The 20,266-nt window shown below is 37.3% G+C and overlaps 1 protein-coding gene across 1 annotated transcript in view; it reads right to left on the bottom strand.

Annotated features, from left to right (window-relative positions):
- The window catches only part of VAV3 (vav guanine nucleotide exchange factor 3), a 142,935-nt gene that overhangs the window by 98,180 nt on the left and 24,489 nt on the right, over positions 1-20,266 (bottom strand). Inside the window, exon 2 of the mRNA XM_026043890.1 lies at positions 16,560-16,676. Within this exon, the coding sequence (XP_025899675.1) occupies positions 16,560-16,676 (117 nt within the window). The remainder of the gene's footprint in view (positions 1-16,559; positions 16,677-20,266) is intronic.

Raw genomic sequence — 20,266 nt, 5'->3', positions numbered from 1 at the left:
TGAATGAGAGCTCATTTTCCTTGCTGCTCCTTCAGCAGCCCCTTGCTCTGCGYTCCTTGGCCCACGCAGCAACTTGCAGACTGTGACATGAGCTGTGCCTGTTACTGCTCTTCAGAAAAAGAGAGCCCAATACTTTGAAATGTCACTTCATAACTGCAGTACACAGGGAACAGTGAATTCCTCACTGCTTGTTTCCCCCAGACAAGCAAAGGATTTAAGGGCAGCATTTAAAATGATGTTGGCTTTGAATTTACATTTTTATTTAAGAGAAATCCATTTAGCTTAATGCTTCTTCTTAAGTCAGGAATTAATACTGCAAAAGACAGAAGTRTTTGAATACAAATAAAATAAAAAGGATTTTGATCACAAAAGCAATAGGGGAGGAACAAAAAGAACTCATCTGCACCAAGATGTGGTGCAGTATTAGAGACTATGTTGATGTTTTTTGAAATATTTTCTAAATGATATTATACTATCCTTATATAAAGGAAMAGAAGCTTGTTTAAGGTCCTTTGGACATTTGTATATGGGTCAGGTTCACGTAAGTTCTAGGACAACTCTCCTACAACTTCAGGCTTCCAGTTGCAGGCCCTGAATTCACTTCTTATAAGACAAGGTTTGAAAATTACKTTGAAGAAAGTTTTCTTCTCATGTTGCATCAGTATCTGAAGATATGCAGCAGCCAGCGTGTCTGACACTACCCAAAGAATTGTGGCACCAGACCTAATTTGCACAGATAAATCAAATTTCCTTATAATATATCTGATGATACTATGCCCTTTACATAAGACATCTCTTAGCCCGGGAACTGTTCTTCAGTTTTTATGTGGTTGTACATTTAAAAGAATATTCCGAGTTCAAGTATATGATACAATCTTACATGTATTTTAATTACAGACACTGTGGTAAAAGCAAACCACAGATATCTATGGCCTGCCCCTATGCTATACACAGTAACACTCTATCAGGATGTTCAAGACCTCAGCAGCACTGCTGGCCCCAGACAGTTCTGTCCCTTGCTGTCTATTCTTTTGCCACCTTGTGCTACCCTTTTACCAAAGGTATCAAATTGTTAAGTTAAATAAAGATAATAAAACACACACACGTTTCTTTTCTTAAACCTAAGTCTTTCCTCAGGTCAGGAAAATCCACAAACTCTACCAAAAGTACAAGTAGGAGCAAATGTTCTGAAACTATATTCCGTGTTCAGCAGCAACTTCAGTCACATCTGCTCCCTCTACATTTTTTACACCAAATTTCAAATCTAAACCAAAGTTGAATTAAAGCGCGTGGCAGGTTGATGAACRTTAAGCAAACTAACTGAAACAGCCTCAATGTGAAGATTTCAAAGATGCTGTTAAGTGCTTGCAGTTTTACTTCATGCTGATTGTGATGATGTTAAAATTATTTTCCCTTTAAAATATTTCCYTTTTATTTTGATGAGCACCATTTTTTCTCCCCAGTGCTCCTTCCAATAGCACAGTAATTCCCTTGTTGGGCTCATACCAATAACAAGAGCTTCAGGGATGAGTCTGCATCAAAAATCCTCCAATACAGCAACGTTAAACTGAGGCAGGTATATGATAAATTATCCTCAGCAATGAAATCAGGCAATTTAGAGAGGCAATATTTTGTGAATTAAGAAATCTCAACAAAAGAAAGTAGATATAAGAAAGGAAGAAAGAAAGTAGATATAAGAAAGGGAGGAAGAATAGAAATCTCATTCTAGAAAAATAACATTGCCAATCTGATGTTTAAGATGGGGGAGGAAGGGAGAGAAACTAGGAAACAGGAAAACTGAAAACAAACCTGAAAAGCAAAACAGTTTAAAAAAAAAAAAAGGATAGATCAAGAAAATGTGACATTTCCTTCAATTGCTCATTTGCTTTCAGAAAAAAAAATTCATTTTTTCCACAGAAAGGAACAAAAATAAGAGCCTAAAAGAATGAACCATAATTCTCTTAATTAGTCACACTAATGTTATTAGTTTCTTGTTGTAGCTGCAGCACCTACAGCACCCAACATGTTTTACAAGTAGGTGAATCCTACAATGCATGCACTGCAGAGTACAGACATGAACATCTGTTTTAAGGTCAGAATTTAGTTTGGGAAGTCCTGGTTTTGAGAAGAATTGTTTCTCAGTCAAATTTCACGTAACAGATGGAACTATGGCCAAAATTAAATTTCTCAGTTGATTTTTGATTACTGAAGAACTAAGGTTGTGCACTCTGTGTGACCACATAGCAAGATTCCCTGCAACATGTGTCACATGACTATGATCCTCAAAGGCCTATTGCAGTTATTAACCTAGTAAGAGCAGGCAAGGAAAAGCACTTCAGAGAGGATTCACTGCCTCACTAGCTCCTCAGGCCTGGAGGAACTGTACAGAAAGGGGATTTTTATCCCAAGTCTATCAAGCGAGACGGTTTGGGGCACTCTGTCAAGCCGATTCATTTCTACAAGCCAAGCAGCTCTAAGGCAGCTGCATCTTAAACACAGCAGAGTGCTTGCCTGCCCCTGATGCTACAAAAAAAATGCACAGCGGGACTGCCCTACCAACATATCTCTGCTTAAGAACAGGCATCAAAATCAAAACATCTTTACCCTTTAGTGCCTGTGTGAATAGTCAGCCTCAGTGGCAAAACTCAAGCAGTGAAAGCCAGCTAAGTGGCTTCTACAACAATTTGGACCTGCATAATCCCCCAAATTATGAGGAAAATCATTTTTAAGATAAATGCAGATAGCAGAACAGGATTTCATATGACTGTTTAAGTAACTTCATCTACTATCCATGGAGAACATTTTTTCCGCTATATTAGGGGGCAGGGGACTGTCATTCTTTCAAGAAGAATCTCATAACATGGCATAGAAATCAGTACAACTTCTACACAAAAGTTTCATCTTATTGAACTTGGTGGAAGAAACCATCTCAAAAGCTTGAGGAATCAGCTATCACCTCCATGTCAGCACCTGGATTCATCTTGACTTCCAGTTTACGAGAAACCACTTGAAAATGACAACCTTTTTGATTTCCCCTCCCCTCAAATTTATGTAATAAAACATCTTCCATGTCTGCCAAAAAATCTAATCTAAAGGGGAGAGGAAAATAAAATAAAATAAAATAAAATAAAATAAAATAAAATAAAATAAAATAAAATAAAATAAAATAAAATAAAATAAAATAAAATAAAATAAAATNAAATAAAATAAAATAAAATAAAATAAAATAAAATAAAATAAAATAAAATAAAATAAAATAAAATAAAATAAAATAAAATAAAATAAAATAAAATAGCACTCATGCTGACTGACTTTTCTTCACTCTCCTGAATTGGGCGTTTTCTCTTAGCTGGGACTAGGAATGTCCGGAGTGTATTTTCAGTGGGCTTTTATCCATGGACTCCATTAACTTCAATGATAGGGGCTGGAGACCCATCTCCTACAGTCTAGCTATATTTATGTGGTTARATACATAGATACAGGTATTGGAATGAAAAAAGAAACCAATGCATCGGCATTCACTAAACAAGAATTGGTTATGCAAATACCATATCTTAAATTTTGCCTCTCACATTTAGCAGAGAACAGAAGTGCCTGAGCTCTCCCCAGGCTAGCACCAGAGCTACRTGGGCGAACCTGGCTGTATCAGGTCTTCCCAGCTGCAAGGCTGCCAGCACCACAGGGAATCGCTGCTTCTCCAAGAACACACACGAGCAGAAAAGCCCCACGAGGAGCAGCCCRCATAGAACAGGGCTTTTGGCCTTCCTGCAGGGTAGCTTCTGCTTTAAGCCCTAAGTGTTGTGGCATGAGATGACTGCACGATCTGGATCTGCTTCCACAGCTCACTTATTACAAGCTTCTAAAAATCTCATTATTCAGGTGCTTTTTTTATTGCTTTATTTTCTATGACACAAGCCTTGTTCTCCTCTACTCATGCCACTAATAGTTTTTATAGTTCTATTTATAGATAGGAATTTGATTAGAAGGTTAAATTCTCCCATTAAATTCACTATTCTGTACTATACTTTCAAACAAAGTCTCAATAATTGACCTTGGAATTAAAAGAAAAAGAAAATCAACTTGGAGATCCCCASGCAAAGTAAATCTGGTACAACACCAAATTTCTAACCTCTGGCAAGGTTACAGTCTCAGTTGCTACTTGTTACAGATGAGCCATACATGGATGGTTCTCTCTAGTGCCTATCACATAGTCTTTTAAAGGGCTTGTGGGGTAAAGCTAGATGGAGGGAGGGAGGATGTGAGTCAGCACTGAACACACAAAGCACAGGTAGGAAAAGGCAGATCATTCTGTCAGTGCTCACTGGGGTCCTCTTCCCGCTCACCCACTTGACCTCTTTCCCACCTCATTTCCTCCGTGTCATCCCACCTTACACTCTTCCTTTTCCATAGGATACAAACAGATAAAATATTATCTATTAACACCCACAGACAACCAGCAATAAAAAATGCCCACACAGAGCTACAAGCAAGCCAGCATGCTAGCGCTCAGCCTGCTCATGTTCCCTAGTACTCAGGCAGCACCATTGGGATTTGGCATAAATTTAGCAATAATGCTAAAAAGCACCTTTCTCCAGTGAAAGGTAGACTATTAAGGCAAAGCTGGACTACTCCAGCCAGAGAAAAATAATCGGTTCCACAACTGAGGTGGCAGGAAGGAGCCATAGAGAAGTTCACAATTTGAATAGAAAGATTCTCATCCACTCCCATTTAACTTAGAATCCAGCATAAAGGTTCTTGGCATGGATGAACTGATGGTTAATCTAATTAATAAATAGTGCTTTTGTATATAGTAAAATTAGACTGGTTGTGGTTTCTGCAAATTCTGACTTTATACTGTGGGTGGTGTAAATCTCCATTAAAAAAAAAAAAAAAAAAAAGTAGATAGATTCCTGGGTAAAATCTACCCTCAGGGCCAGCACAGCAGCTCTTGCTCAACCTGCTGGGCTGTCCCATAAGCCATGACCAGGGCTCCAGATCCCTCCCACAAAGTGCTTCACTCTGGTTTCATCATCTTCTCAAATCTTTTACTACACATCTCACAGAAATGTAGAAGCCCCTATGTTGAAACTATTGAATATGTAAAGCTGAATTTTGCAAAGTTATGTTTGTCTAATACATGAAAATATCTTAGTTAAAAGTTGAAGAAAAAAGAATCCTAGAATCTTATCCTTCTCCCTTCCTCCTCCTTCCCCCCCCCCCCAAAAAAAAATCAGTTACATCAAGTTCAATTATCCAAACCAAAATGGTAATCTGTTATGTCTTGTTCTTTTAGGCAACTCACRCTTGAGGGAAATGAAAAAATAAATATTTAGCATATTTTAATATAAGCCAGTAAAGAAAAAGTACCTGAATTTGACATATTTAAGAGTCTCAACAACCTCATATTCTGACAGCAAAACAAGGAGTATTCAGTATTCAAGGAGTCAGTATTTGACGCTATTTTATTCTTAGCGCAACATCTGTCATATTTATACTAATAGGTAATGTACAAAATACTTAGCCTAATTTAAAGCAACTTTCTACTAGGCCAGGAAAAACCTGTTTGTTTTCTAATTAGGTACAATCATGCTTTAAACAAACATTTTCTGCCACAACACAGGCAATTCAGAAAATCAAGCTGTATGCACTTCACATGCAGCCTCCAAGAYTGTTTTATATAAAACAGAGGCCTCACCACTTTCGAAATGATATAAGGACACTTTTGATGAGGTAATTTAAGAACTTATATTAACTTCACTAAACTCTTAATGAAGTACGTTTCCAACACACCTCTGCAAGAGAGGAAAGCCTTCTTTTCAAGGTGGTTTAACTCCTCACGCCACTTCTGAATGGAGGACTTTTGAAGGAACAAGTTCAGAGCAAGTAAAATGCTCTTATTGGTAGTTAGCAATTATGTTTATACAATATTTTGAGCCAAACGTTTGGACTATGATGGTCATAAACTTATGATTAATTTTTTTTCTTAATGCGGTGTTTTAATCCCCTTTTTCGGTTTTTGTTCTAGTCAGATACTGTACTCTAAGGTAAGTCAAAAAATATTCAGTAAAATTAAGGACATTTAGGACATTAAGGACATCACAAAATTAAGGACATTTAAGGACATCACAGCTACTGTTGCACCTCATACCATCTTACAGACATCTGTACTGAGACATGAGAAATGGAGAATGTTGTCACTCATGTTTCAGTGTCCCCCACTTTCTTAACGAAACCACAGGTAGGTGCTGATGGAACTACTTGCAGAAGCAGCAGCAAAACYGAAACCCGTGAGCATCCAAACCTCTCGGCAAGCTGAGGGCCTTCACCATCAACATCACCTGCCRCAACAGCCAAGCGAACAGCCCAGCACAAGCACTCCCTGCAGCATCAGGCACGTGCAGCTGCACAGGACAGCACAGCGAGACCGCTGCACTCATGGAGCGGATGCCCACACACACACACAGTGGAAAGTCATGGAAAGAGAGTGAGACAAGACAGCATAACTACAGGGGGGGTCTGGAGCACCCAGAGAGAGAAGTGATACAGCTGGAGGGAAAAGACAAGGCAAGATAAAAAATGTAATATCAAAGATATTTCAACACATATAGCATACTGGTGCTGACAATACTAGCCAATGTAGTAGACACTGCAATTTCCCATGTTATATGAAAGTAACACATACTAGACACATGAAGATTAGTCCATTCTTACTCAGSACTGGAGAAAAAGGCCACTAGAGTCATATAGTGACTACAGAGTCACTATGAAGTCAATCACAAATCTGCTTGACACTTAGCACCATACTGAGTTTTGGACAACAGCTTGCAACAGTAAACACTAACTGGGAAGTGACAGAAAACTCCACATCCCTGCCAATGATCTACATTTGCTTTTTTAACATACTCTCTGCAAGAGCACAGGCAATCATGTTTCTCTCAAAAGTCATTTATATATTCTGGTCCAAACTGCATTCTACAAAAATAATTTAGCTAGTATCAACTGGCTACTGTAGGCAATCCACATCATGGGTTCCAACAGCATCACTGAGCTATTTTCACTCAAATTGCTTCTACTTCAGAAACACTTTAAGCCTTTCAACATCTTAAATTACCCATTTAGGAGATTTTAGAGGGATGAATTATATATGTAAGAGAACTAATTCTTCAGTTTCCCAGGAATTCTACCAACTGTTCTTTGCAGTAGTACATAGAAAAAGTGATTTTCAGCTATTTAGTTTCAGCTAAACATATACTCAGGTCTGTAAGTAACTCAAKTCAGTAAAACTATTTTTTTTAACCAAAATTGCTTGGAAAATATTGCTGGAATAGCATCTTCCAAAATTCAAATGATATGCTTATTCAGGCCACTCGGCATCATTTTGCCATGTGCAATGCAACCCTATTACTGCTTCCTATCAAAGGCTCTTTAAAGGTAGGTCCTATGCCACTAATTCCAGTTGTAAACAGCAAGCTGAAATCTAGTTTCACTGGTTCRCTTGTAAGATTAATAGAAACTGAAATAAAAGTACCATTTAATTTCATTTGTTTCAATCTTTTTTAATTTCATCWGTTCTGTAACTTCCCACTTGGAAACTGTAACTATTTACAACTGTTTCCCAATTTCCCAAGTGTAGCAGCAAAGGCACTGATGATAAAAACTGTTTTTACACTCATATGTTTTAGATAGCTATTAGCTTTCACYCCATGCACTATCAGCAACAAGCTCATTGCTTCCCTCTGCATCAGAGGCTTTATCCTCATAATTTTCTGGTATCTGGATATCCAACAAGAGCAAGACATCTCTGCCCTAAGCAGGCCAAACAGCCATTTCACTTCTTTGATTTTCTCTGTTCCCAACACAACTGGAGCTGGAAGGGAAGCACCCGCTCCCTGAAACACCTCGACTGCTTGCGCAGAGCGTGTTGGCTTGGTGATCTGAGACATCTATAGTGTATACAAGCTTTATGTAGCCATGAACACACCTGAACCACTTTTGTGACATTCTTCCTTTACCAAATCGTGCTTTCCAAAGGTGCATGCTACTTGGCATGCATGCCTAACCTAAGTGCAGCAGATCAAAAGCAGTAAAACACAGTTCTTGACTCTCAATCCCCTCTCTAACCTCTTCTGTCACAGACAGGTTCAGTAAAAGCTCTCTAAAATGTTTTAGAAACATTTATCTTTGTCTCATACTTATTTCCTTTTTACAAAATACTCAAATGTGTCTCACTGCAGACCACTCGCTACAGGTTTCACTTTCTACAGAAATCAGGCAGAAAAAAAAAAACARTGAACAGCTCCAACCAATTTGACTATCCTCAGGACTAAGCAAAACCTTACATTTTAATATTTATAAACAAACAGCAACCTCTGTTTGTGAAAATAAACATTTTATTCGGGACTCTATTACAGGATGCCTTTGTTTTACATGAAACACACAGGAACCACCAACTAGAAACAACTGATCTATGCTTCCCCTCACTGGCCCTGTGTAGAAGACAGGTTTTCTACAGACCAAGCAGAAGAAAAAACAACAACAACAACAACAAAAAAAAACCAAAAAACCACAACCATGGTCATTATTTCTAACAGCAATTCTCCAGTTTTAGTGACACAGCCTCGCTGGCAGCTACTGCAGGAGAACACTTCCAGTTGGCAGCTTCAGAGGAAACACCAGCCCTGCACCGTGAGAGTTTCATGCCACCATTTCACTTTCACCCCTGCTCACAATCGCTGCCTTACAGGTAGCCCCAGCCCAGAGGCTTCAAGACTTACCCTTCAGTAATGATTTAAACTCACAATCAATAAATCCTGAGGCAGGGAATTTGGCAGTCAGACAGAAGTTAAGCTCTTTCAAACCTTTCTAGAGAGAAGAAAGAAGTGGAAAAATAAACTTAATTCCACTGTCTCTATATTGAAGAATATCCACTGTCTCTGTCTGTATATTGAAGTACAKCAAGAAAGGCACCAGCCTCATTATTTTAAAACCACATGCAGATAAGGTACCAAGCTAATTGAATTGCTGCTGTTCTCATTAACGCATACAACAACAAAATTTTGGCAAGCAATATAKGGAGTGAGAGCTATCACAGGTGTCCACTTCGGAATACCCATCTATCTGCTGTTGTTGCTTCTGCTCCTTTCCCCCATAATCTTTGCTTTCTATCTAGACACAGCTGGTTAAAATGCTGAGCTGCAGGCAACAGTAAGAAATGAAAGCAGCAGTGCAGAAGGTGCTCTCAGAGTGTTTATTTTCACTGTCTTACTCAGTCAAAAGGCAAGGCAGAGAGAAATACCATAATGGACTAGAAAGACACACCTTTTCAGCCTCATAAGTCAGCTGAGTTCATAGTAACCTGAATTGTTCAAGGATGCAAAAGGAAGAACTTAGATCCTACACAAAACCCTTTATTATTTTTAAAAAAGGGTGCCTAGATGGTATTACTTTGAATAAGCATTTTATTATATCCTGAACATAAGATAGTCTCTTGGAGGCAGATTTTTTAATTTAAAAATCTTCTGAAATTCTCTTCCACAGCCTCTACTAAAACCTTCAAGCAAATAAGTACATGCAAAACATATCAGATAAGTTGCTTCATAAATCTAAAGGTAGAAAACACATAACAGAAGACAAAAGGGAGAGACAGAAGAGTCAAGGCAGGAAGGAGTAAGCCTAACACCTAGCAGACATGATAAGCAAAAAGCCACGTATTAAACATTCTCCGAATATTGTTACAGTAAACATGACAGAGAAGCAAAACCTGAAGCTGCAGTCCTTAACTCCAGCAGACTGTTGTAGCATGTGTATTTTTCAGTAAGATTAGCAGGCAGTTTTTCAGCAGGCTAGTGTGCATCACCACTAATGCCCCTTGTACCGCCTGCTGTCCCATATTTTTCCTGAAGAGCTGGAGAAATGGTTCTATTTCACTACAGAAGGCAAGTCTGCACATTCTCCTTGACCTGTTTATGTTTGGATATCCTAATGAAAAAGACTGACACTTTTACCACCATCTAATACCTGCCTTTAACCACCATTTAGCAGCAATACTGGGTTGCTACTCCAGCCGCAACAAAAATCAAGCGAGCAAAACACACACRCAGTCCTGGGGGCAAAGAGTGGGGGCAATAGAACTCTACTTCAGCCGACCAACCTTATTAAATCCCAAATTAAACTCTGACATTCAGAGATTGCAACATGCTTTGGGGTTGATACCAAGCCAGCTAGTCATGCCAGAATTGGAAATATTAGTGACCAACTGTCCCAGTTTACAGGGATAGTCCTCCATCCTACTTGTTTCTAGAGACAGGATAGTTATGTCTGTCATTAAATCTCAAAATCCCAAGGCAGCAATAGGAACCAAGAGGAAACCTCAGCTGCTGTCAGGAGAATCTGGGTCAGAACAACAGAGGGATTTTCTTATAAATCAACTGCATGCCTCAGTGTATTTACAGAAAACTTTCCTACTTTTCCGTAGAAGGCTGCCTATCCCAAGCCTGAGCACAAACCACACAAGTTACCACTACCCCCACACTCTGGGGTCCCCCCAGGAGACGGGCATTTGCATCACACAAAGAAACATTATGCACCACCTCTGTACAAGTTCCCTATATCATTCATTCCTTTTGTCTTCTCTAGTTACAGTTTATCTTTCTGGTAGATCAATCAGTACTCCTAAAGGCAGGAAAATTTAGGGTTTCTTTGTCAGCTCCGCTATCATCTCTTTACTGAAAWACATGTAACCGTGATTATGGCAGAAAATTAATGCTGACTTTAAAATGACAGTTTAAATATATTTCCATGGGCAAATCTGTGAAAGGATAAAAGTCTTAAACCTACTCAAGGACCAGTGATCCTCTCCTCTTCCTTTCCATACTTCAGGCATTCAATGAGGTATGATGAAGTATGCGTGATGCTAAGAATTCAGCATCTCCAGAACATACAAATCAGATGCTCAGAATTTTTTTTTTTTTTTTTTTTTTTTTTAAATCTTGACTTTCCAAACCTGGTCATGTTCGCTTCAGGAAAAAAAAAAATTAACTGAATCAATAACTACAATATTTTAAAAAATGTACAACAAAAAGAGAAAAGAAAGAAAAAAACACACTGTTAATGTCTTCTGATACTTCCAAAAGAAGTCTCAAGCATTCCCTGGATGAGAATTTCTCATTAATGATCAAGTACTTGCGGTATGTTGACTGCTTTGTGTTGTGGTAAGAAGATCATAACCATTTTCATCAACTGGCAACAAACATCATAAATTGATTAAATTATGAAAAACTTTTAAGGAATTCATGAAGACTCATTTGAAGAGGCCAGCAGGTTATAGACTATGCTATCACTAAAACCTTTGGCACATCAATCCTGAAATACTCAGCCTTTTTCAACATACTTAGGCTGTAAGCTCAAGCTAATGAAGTTAATGCCTATCAATTTGTATAAGCTCTTTGATGAAGGTCAATGCAATAGAAAATCTTAACAAAACCAAATGAAATAGTGAAACCATTGCAAGCCCTGAATGTATTGTGTGATTTGTCTATCCCACAATGAGAGTATTACATATTTTTCAAAGGACCTTTTTCAAGGTGACTGATGAGTTGTAACATTATTCATCCCACTGAATCCCATCTAAATATATGATCTAACTTTTTGGGTTTGTTTTTTTTAAATATATTTTTTAAGTATACTTTAGGAAAAAAAAATGGAGGTTAACCTGCTGAGTGCATGACCTTCACCTAACCCTGCACAAGCATGCATGATACGTAACACTAAAACCAGGGATTTTAGTAGTTTTCCAAACAGCTAGCATTTTCTTGCTCCTTTTGTGCACAACGCATTTCAGAGAAGAAAACCAAGACCTCTCCAAGTCTTCTCCTATTTTTTCGTTCTCTCATATCCCCAAGGACAACGCAGAGGAGGTCATTACACGTCCTTCATTCTGCAGCTGCTCATCTCACTAGAGCATTTGAGGATACTAACACTCCCGAAAACAACTGTATGGCTGAGTTCTGAGCTAACTGCCACTTCCCCTCCCCCCCCACACTTAAAACCTCACTAGAAAGTGAAGATACAGAATCTAATTTTTAATGTTTCAATAGCTTGAGACACACTCCCCATTCCATGTTTGAATACTTTTCCAGAAGCATAATCTAATATCATGACATGTTCCCCAAGAGCCTGCAGTTCTAATAAAATCTTATTAGTTGAAATACTCAAATTTCTCCAGAGTACCTTTCTGGTTAAGTTCATCAAATAAGAGAGGACACAAGCAAAGTCCATCTCAAACCCCTCAGTTTGAAGATTTTCTAAAAGGTTTTTCTCCTCTCTCTTCCTGGCCACGACTATCTTGCTTCTAGCGGTTGTTCTTAGCTACGTCAAATTTGATTCATGAATTTTATGCACATCTGCCTGATGTTCCTGGGATCAGTTAAACACCTCCTTGAGGGAATTTCAGCACATCAGGATCTTCAACCTCAGCATGACTTTCTGTTGTATCATAGTCTGGATTTCCTTTGTACTAACAGAGTGACTAAAATGATCACATACTACATGACCTTCGGAGACGCAGCCAATATTTTCACAGCAGTTTCTTGCTCTTGCACAAACATGCCTTTTAAGTGTTACTGGAGAGCTGGCTACACTAGATGTTACATTGCATGCCTATTATATGTGCTTTTTAAAAGTAAGGCATTAACAATTTTGTTTTGACCATTTGATATCAAATGCCCTTTTTAAATCATGATTCAATGTTGTATGTCATTTCTAGGCACCTGCTTCAGATGTCTAGAAATCTTTCAGTCTTTCAGTCTACTTGGAAAATATACTTACTTTTACTGATATGATTCAGCAAAGATTTAAAGAGTTATGCTTATATTAAATCAGTTTTGTCATGGAGATCAGCCCTATATTCAGCAATACGTTAATTAGAATACTTAAAGCCAGCATAAGCAAAAATCTATTTCTGACAACACACGGAAATCTTTTTCCTCACAGTACCCCACACCCCGCTCCAAGGTCAGCAAGTATTTGTTGACAAAACAGAGTGCTAGATCTATTTACCAGGTTCCTTTGAAACTTCCTTCAGAGGACTGGAATACCAACTATTTATTTGTGGCATCTCAAACGGCAAGGGAGAGTGTTGCTGCAGGAACACCAAGAACAAGTACCAACAGTATTTGTTGATATTGGCAGCCAGGTAGAAAGGAAGAGCCTGACAGCCCTGTGCTAGTGAAAAATGACTCTCCACTGTGGAATTTGGAATGAAAACACTGTCTGGAACCTCAGTGCGCGTGGGACGCAGCTCACGCTCCATCAGAAACTTCACACAACAGCAATGAGATTTACTAAAAGAAAGGTGACTGAGGGGAAATGGGCGAATACTGCAGAGCATGGAAGAATTTGTATTCATTTTTTAAAAAACMTACACACAAATTGGAAGATCCCTGAAGTAGTATATTCTTTTTCTCTACAGAACAATTTGCTTAAAAATAAAGACAAAATCTGTGCCAGCCTATCTGAAACAATACAAAACCTCCTAGTATACCAGATGATATCCAGGTTCATACGGCATTTATTAAAAACATACTTGAGAGGGATCTGCTTTTCCCAGTCCATTTACCTCACCCTCAATCTCAATCATTTTGCTACTTCAGCTTCACCTCCAATTTCCAGCCATGCTGCATACATCCTTCTACTCTAATCGCTATGAGATCAAAGAGCTACCACAAAGTGGAACACAAAGTTCAAGTCTAATATTCCCATGCTACATCAAAATTGTTGAAAAGAGTTCATTTACCTCTAGCTACTAAATTGCTTACCCCTAGCCAATTTTACCATGAAAAGCTTTTTAACAAATACTTTACAGGGCTCTTAAAAGGTCTATGACTATATCGAGAAAGCAGAGCTACCAACCACCACCACAGGCAGATTCGCCCCGTCAATATTTTACACCTCTTAAACAGGCATGTCATAAGCTTTGACAGTTTGACCAAGTCCCTCCATCTGCTGCTTCTACTCCCTTGAGAGCATGTTGTTCATTTACRTTTCACACAATTCTCCTTTACTCCACTGCTATGCTTAAACAGCCATGAAAATGTCACATCAARTAAAATAAGATTAAAATAATCATAAGATTACAAGTCCAATAATCAATAATCATTTTAACCAAAGTTTAAAAAGAACTGAATCACTCTCACTCTTGGTAGTTGTGAGATAAGGTACCTGAAATAAAAACAAAAAGTACAAACGCGTAAGGTTTATGGTATTACTTCAGCCACAATTTATTTGCATCTCACCACTAAGAAGCATCTGCCAATTTCTGAAGTCTCAAGCAGCTAKTGTAAGCTCCTAGTACACTGGAGATTGCCCTGGAAATTGCACAAATTAGTTGTCACTTGGCTAGTAGTCTTGAAAACGTATGTTTGACTGTTTCTAAACAAGAATAATAWTACAAAATACAGTAATCTCTTTGCTTCAACATATTTTGCACATATTTAGGGAGAAATATTTAAATAATTCTTAAAAACAGCAGAATGCCTTCATTACTAGTAGCAGAAAAATTGTGAAGAACTAGATTTCTTGGCCTTTTGCACACGTACAACTTCAAGAGGATTCCAGAAGAGCAAAGACCAATGAATTAATTCAAGATATTATTCATAGGAAAATAAAAACACACCACCACAGAGAAATCAATCAGTAGGGGGAAAAAAAAAAAAAGAAAAAAAGAATATCAACAAAAAGCAAAAGACAAGCTTTCTTATTCCTACCACAGCTACTATCAGAATTTGCAGAGTAACACATGTTATATGAGATCTGGAATTAAAACCCTATGAGGCTTTAAAAATCATCTAGCTGACATGGCTAAGCTGTAGAAATAAGTCAGCATGCTAGCTGTACAGTTTATAGCTTGGACACTATGCATTATGCATTTAGTTTTCCTGTTCTTGCCCATCAGGCTATCAATAGGCAGCACAAGGCAACTTTGCTAGGGTCACACAAGCACACAAAGAAGCGTGCCATTGAAACCATTGCTTATATGCAGCCATTACAGCCATCACTAGGTATACCAAGTCTATGCAAGCTTTGCTGTGGTAGTACACCTGGTAAGAACTTCTTTGCATCCCATTTTACTTTCGGAAGAGCAATAAAGTGATAAATATCTATATGGAAGATGCAATATTTCTAGCATTATTCAGATAAAGCTGTGTTGTGAAATAAAATGATTTAAAATGACAATTTGCCAAAAACATATATGTCAGGCTAAATTCAACCCTAATTCAGAACTTTTTCTCAGGGAATTCAGTTATGCAGCATTAATATTTTGCACTGCAAAAAATATTTCTTCAAAACTAGACTATTAAAAATCAGACCTATGTTCAAGTGTCACTAAACATAAAACAGAGAAAGTTCCACAATTAATCAGAAAACACAACAGAAAAAGATTTCTCTGCATTAGGCCTAAGTTTCAAAGACTTAATGCAAGCATTAAGATACTTGGCTTACTAAATACCTCAATAAGAACACTGTTAGTAACTTTCCTTTATTAAAGAATTTTGATTTCTGCTGCTTGCACAAAAGGAAAATAAATTTAAATGATTTTGATAAACCATATAGGAAATTTGTATCAAAATCATATATATGTTTTAATATTTTATTAAAAGATTTTTCCTTAACTATAATTTACAAGGACAAAAGAAACTTTCAGGTCTAGCTATCTTTATAGGCAACAGATTTAAACATTTTGGTTATTAGAATTCAGTGTATCATTTGAAAAATCCATACTGCAACCTTGATTTAGATTTGCACACAGATCATTTTGGCTTCCATATCTAGGTAAGGAGGACAGTAAACAGTTAAAGTATGAGCTCTTAAAAGGAAAATAATGCTCAAAATAGTGGTTTATTCAAATGAGATTATTTTTTACACTACCAGACTTCAGACAATTTTTAGGTCCTTTTCTGTGAGATTGGGTAATGCCACCCTATGACTCAAAAACAGAAACTGAAGCTGAACTGAATATATGCTAATAGTGACAGATCAAACAACTACGTAGGAGGTTGTGAACAATGCATTGGAAAAGAGCTTTGCGTTCACAGTAACTAATCATGGGTTCACAGAAGCACCTATTTTAGTCTATGCAAGTTGGAACAGTGGTATTAATCAACCACTGCTGTGTCTGTGTTAGAACCCCCTAGAGATTTTTTTTTAAAACTTGCAAAAAAAATTAAGAAAAAGCACACCAATCAAGGGCAAGTTTTAGTGCGTCTGCAAAGAGAAACATGAGCCATGCAGCTTGAAAATGAAAATGTGCAGGGTTTGTTTCCATAATATTTATCAAAAAGACTTCTCCAGACAGTGCTCATCTCCATGTTGTCTTTTTTATGTATTTGAGATGTACAGCTTTACCTCATTATCTTTCAACATCATATTTAATTCCTCTGTCCTTCTTTCACTTCTACATCTTTAAAACCGTATCAGTATTTTTTTCTGCACTTCCATAGGCCCTTCAGTTTCAATCAGAAAGGAAAAACACATGTTACTTGGGATATAATTAAGATACTTACCTTTCCAAAATCTCTCACATCAAACAAATCAAATGCTTCAAAAAGTTCACTTTTCTTCATCCCAAATATTTCACAGCATGCCGAAAGAAAAGTTCTTATATTCTTCAAGCAAAGAAACTGGAAGAAAAATGGAGAGGGGAAAGGGGAAGAAAGATAAGCATAACGTGCATCAACCAGCAACCAACATGCTCAATAATGTTTTACAAAATTTACCAATTAAGTTATACATGTTAGCAATTCCACTACATTATGATTTTCAGTTGGTTATAATTCAGTCTTAAGAATTCCCTTCATATTCAGTCAAGTTCTGAGTACAGACATTGTGAGCAGAATTTCCCTCTTAAGTAACCAAATTAATTCTCTGCTAGGTAAGTTTCCTTCAGTTTGTTAAACAACCTTGATTTCTACACTGAATCAAAGATTATTTTCTTTGAGCTCATCTACAAACATCAATGATCATCAGAGGCTAGAAAGGAATAAAGCAAATAAACCCATCTACTATGATGTACAGTGCAAAATACACAATAATTATGAGCAACAGTATTTCAAACAGCAGTTTGCTTTGAATATTCTCTTAAGTACTGAAACAAAATTAAAACTGAGCTCCTGAAGGTCTCTACTGGTTATTTGATTCATAAGAGCACATTATGGCATACGGCTCATATGGATTATGGCATTACTACATGTTAGTGACGGATTAAGTAAAAGCAATACTTATAACTCAGACATAAGTGTCACAGCCATACTCATACTGAATGGATATTTAAAAACCAATGTGCTCATTCAGGCAGGTTTGGCATTGATTTACCTTCCACGCAATACAACAAAATACCAATTCAAATAATCTGATTTGATATCTTACAGAGATATAATCAAGTTGTAATATATAAGTACTGACTCAACAGTGCAAGATTAAAGAGAAGACAACTTCATTGGTTGGGGGACACAAGACGAGAGTTGAAAAATTCATCTAAATGAATTCCAACAGCACCAAAGCTCTCCAGAAGCCAGTTATGAAACCACAAGTCTTAGACCATATTCCACTGGCTTTCATCCTGTTTCAAGCAATGAATTAAATTCTAACAGAAAAAAATGACGAGGATTCCAATTTTTCCTTTTTGAAATAGTCATGAATTGAAGGTTACATGTTAAAAAAGGTTTATTATAGTCTAATATTCAATAACACAGAATTAAATCCTTCAGTAACAATTACAACACAATTATATTTTCTGTATCATCTTGAAATCACAGATTAGACATTTGTCAAATCACCAGCACTGAGACAGGACCACATCATGAATTCAGAGTACATAAAATGGTGCCTTTGATATAATAAGACCCCTGACAATACAATCTAATCCCTCCTGTTAGCAGGAAAAATACTAAGTGAGTTTATTTGGACACCTAATTGTTTGGTAACTCTCATTTCACTTGTAAAATGGTTTAAAAGACTTGTTTTTGAACAATAACCCCAGTACCTGCCTGGATGCAGCTGAGAAAATAAAACCATGCCCACACTATATTCATTTATTTTTTCAGTAAAACATATATGAGGAAATTCTTTATACAGAGCTTGAAATGCTCTAGTTATGTATTTTTTCTTGGAAATTTTGGAAGCCTTTTATACTACTGTTTCTTCACAGAAAAAAAGCATTATGCTTTGGTAGACAACACTGGAGATCAGTAAAGGGATAAAGAGGTGTTGGGTGCCCAGTTCCCTTACAGAGTGAAGGTTCGGCATCTCACTTGGTCTAATCAGCAGAAGCCACAAGAACTGTTGATTTTCTGAACAAGAGCTTGTTTCCCTTCATTAAAAACGCAAATTAAAAATATTTCCTTTGAAAACATTACTACTCTCTTCTTTACTACCCTGTTATTTCAGGACAGCAGTAGAGAATTATTTGCATACAGACAAGTAAAACCACAGCAGTACTGTAGCAAGAAATATAAGTTTAAAAAAATTACTGCCACTTATATTAGCAAGAAAATAAAGCTTATATCTGGCTCTTCTCTTGCTATATCATGAGAAGAGAGTTTCACAAGCACCCACATACACACTATAAAAACTGCCATTCAGCAAGGATGATCAGGACTCTGAAAGCATTTAGAAAGATGAGAATATTTTCTCATGAAGCTAAGAATGTACCTGTAAAGAACTGACCACTGTGGAATACTTTCCAAGAATATCTCTCCAGCAGCACAGTTAGAGAAAAGAAGTTAAAATACTTCTTGATTCAAAATATAGTCAAATTGATCAATTTCTAACATCTCAATGACTTGCTAGCTGCTCCTTTGGCAGCATATAAAACACTAAAGGTTTGTAAAGCTGCTTATTGAAGGATCTGTCAGTTATTCTTGTGCTGTGTTGACTTCAAAGGACATACAAGAAAAAAGACTCATACCAGCACTTCAGATGCAATGATACTTCTAAGAAGTCTCAAATACAGCTCCACAGCAGAGAAAGTCACCATAACAGACTGTTAAAATGCAATCCCTTCCCATTAAGGGCTTGGCTAATAACTGCAATGAATAAGTACAATACTGAGAGGTACACTGGCAATATTTTAAAGGAAAAGTATTCTTTTCCACATGCGTTTGTTCCATTTCCACATTAACCACTATAYATTGTAAATACAGGCTCCTTCTGTTGCTCAAGCACCGCTGTTCTTCCCACAGTCCCCCAGCATAAGAGGCTGCACCGCTGCAAGCAGTCCATGCACAGCCTTTGCAGGGCTGCAGTAGCATTCCAACTCTTCTGACAAATCAATAGCTTTTATAAAACAGACTATAGCCTCAATGGGCTCTTCTCCGACCTGCATTGAATTTATTTTCCAAAAGGGGCTTTAAGACGACATTTACTAAAAGCAAGAGCTTGCAAAAATACATTCACCCTATAAAAAAAAGCAGATATAACTGATAAAATTGTATGTTCTGACACAAAATGCCAAGACAGAAGAGGGGAAGTAATCCAAATTACAATTATACAAAGTGCTATAGGAAAAAGCATGCTGTTTTCTACCTGCAATCTTTGCCACTTCACACACAAAAAAAGTTTGAGGCTTATTCAACACACCTATGTGTGCTGACAGCAACGTATAGAAATATTTTGCAAAAGCTACTGAATAGAAACCATTAATCTGACAAAGCAGCACAGGCAGGAGTCTAGAGCTGCCCACAGGTGAGAGATTTCTCTAACCAAGCCTCTAAGGAAGCAAAAGATAAAATGCAAAAGCAAAAAAAATCATTTTCTCTATTTATGAAATAGGTAACTCTCAAAAAAGTGTACTTGAATGCTGAAATTTTTCAATGGAATAAAGGCTTATTTGCTACAGATCATATTCAGTATGTGGATATACTGTTAATATTGGAGAAATTCGTCAGGCTCAGAGACCAACACACAGATTTCTCAGCATGGCCTTCTATCCTTGGACATTTTCATGCAAGTCCCACCTTAGCAATACTAGTCAGTATGCAAGAGAAAACCAAAATGCCAAGAAAGAGCAAGTACATAGCAAAGACAGACCGCACTTTCAACAATTCATCTTTTTACTTACTAAGTTGGTTGAAGAGCAATTTGTATTTATTGCAACTCTCATTCCTTTTTTATTATGTCAATTTAGTTATGAGTAAGGAGGAATGTCCAGGGAGCCAGCAATTTCCTTACTTGGTTTAATGGGCATTCATTCATATCCTACTTTGGATAAATA

This window comes from Nothoprocta perdicaria, unplaced genomic scaffold, assembly GCF_003342845.1.
Source record: "Nothoprocta perdicaria isolate Ctin4 unplaced genomic scaffold, notPer1 scaffold_34, whole genome shotgun sequence".
Taxonomy (NCBI): Eukaryota; Metazoa; Chordata; class Aves; order Tinamiformes; family Tinamidae; genus Nothoprocta; species Nothoprocta perdicaria.
The sequence above is the reverse complement of the archived record's forward strand: the minus strand, read 5'-3'. Positions and strand labels throughout refer to the sequence as shown.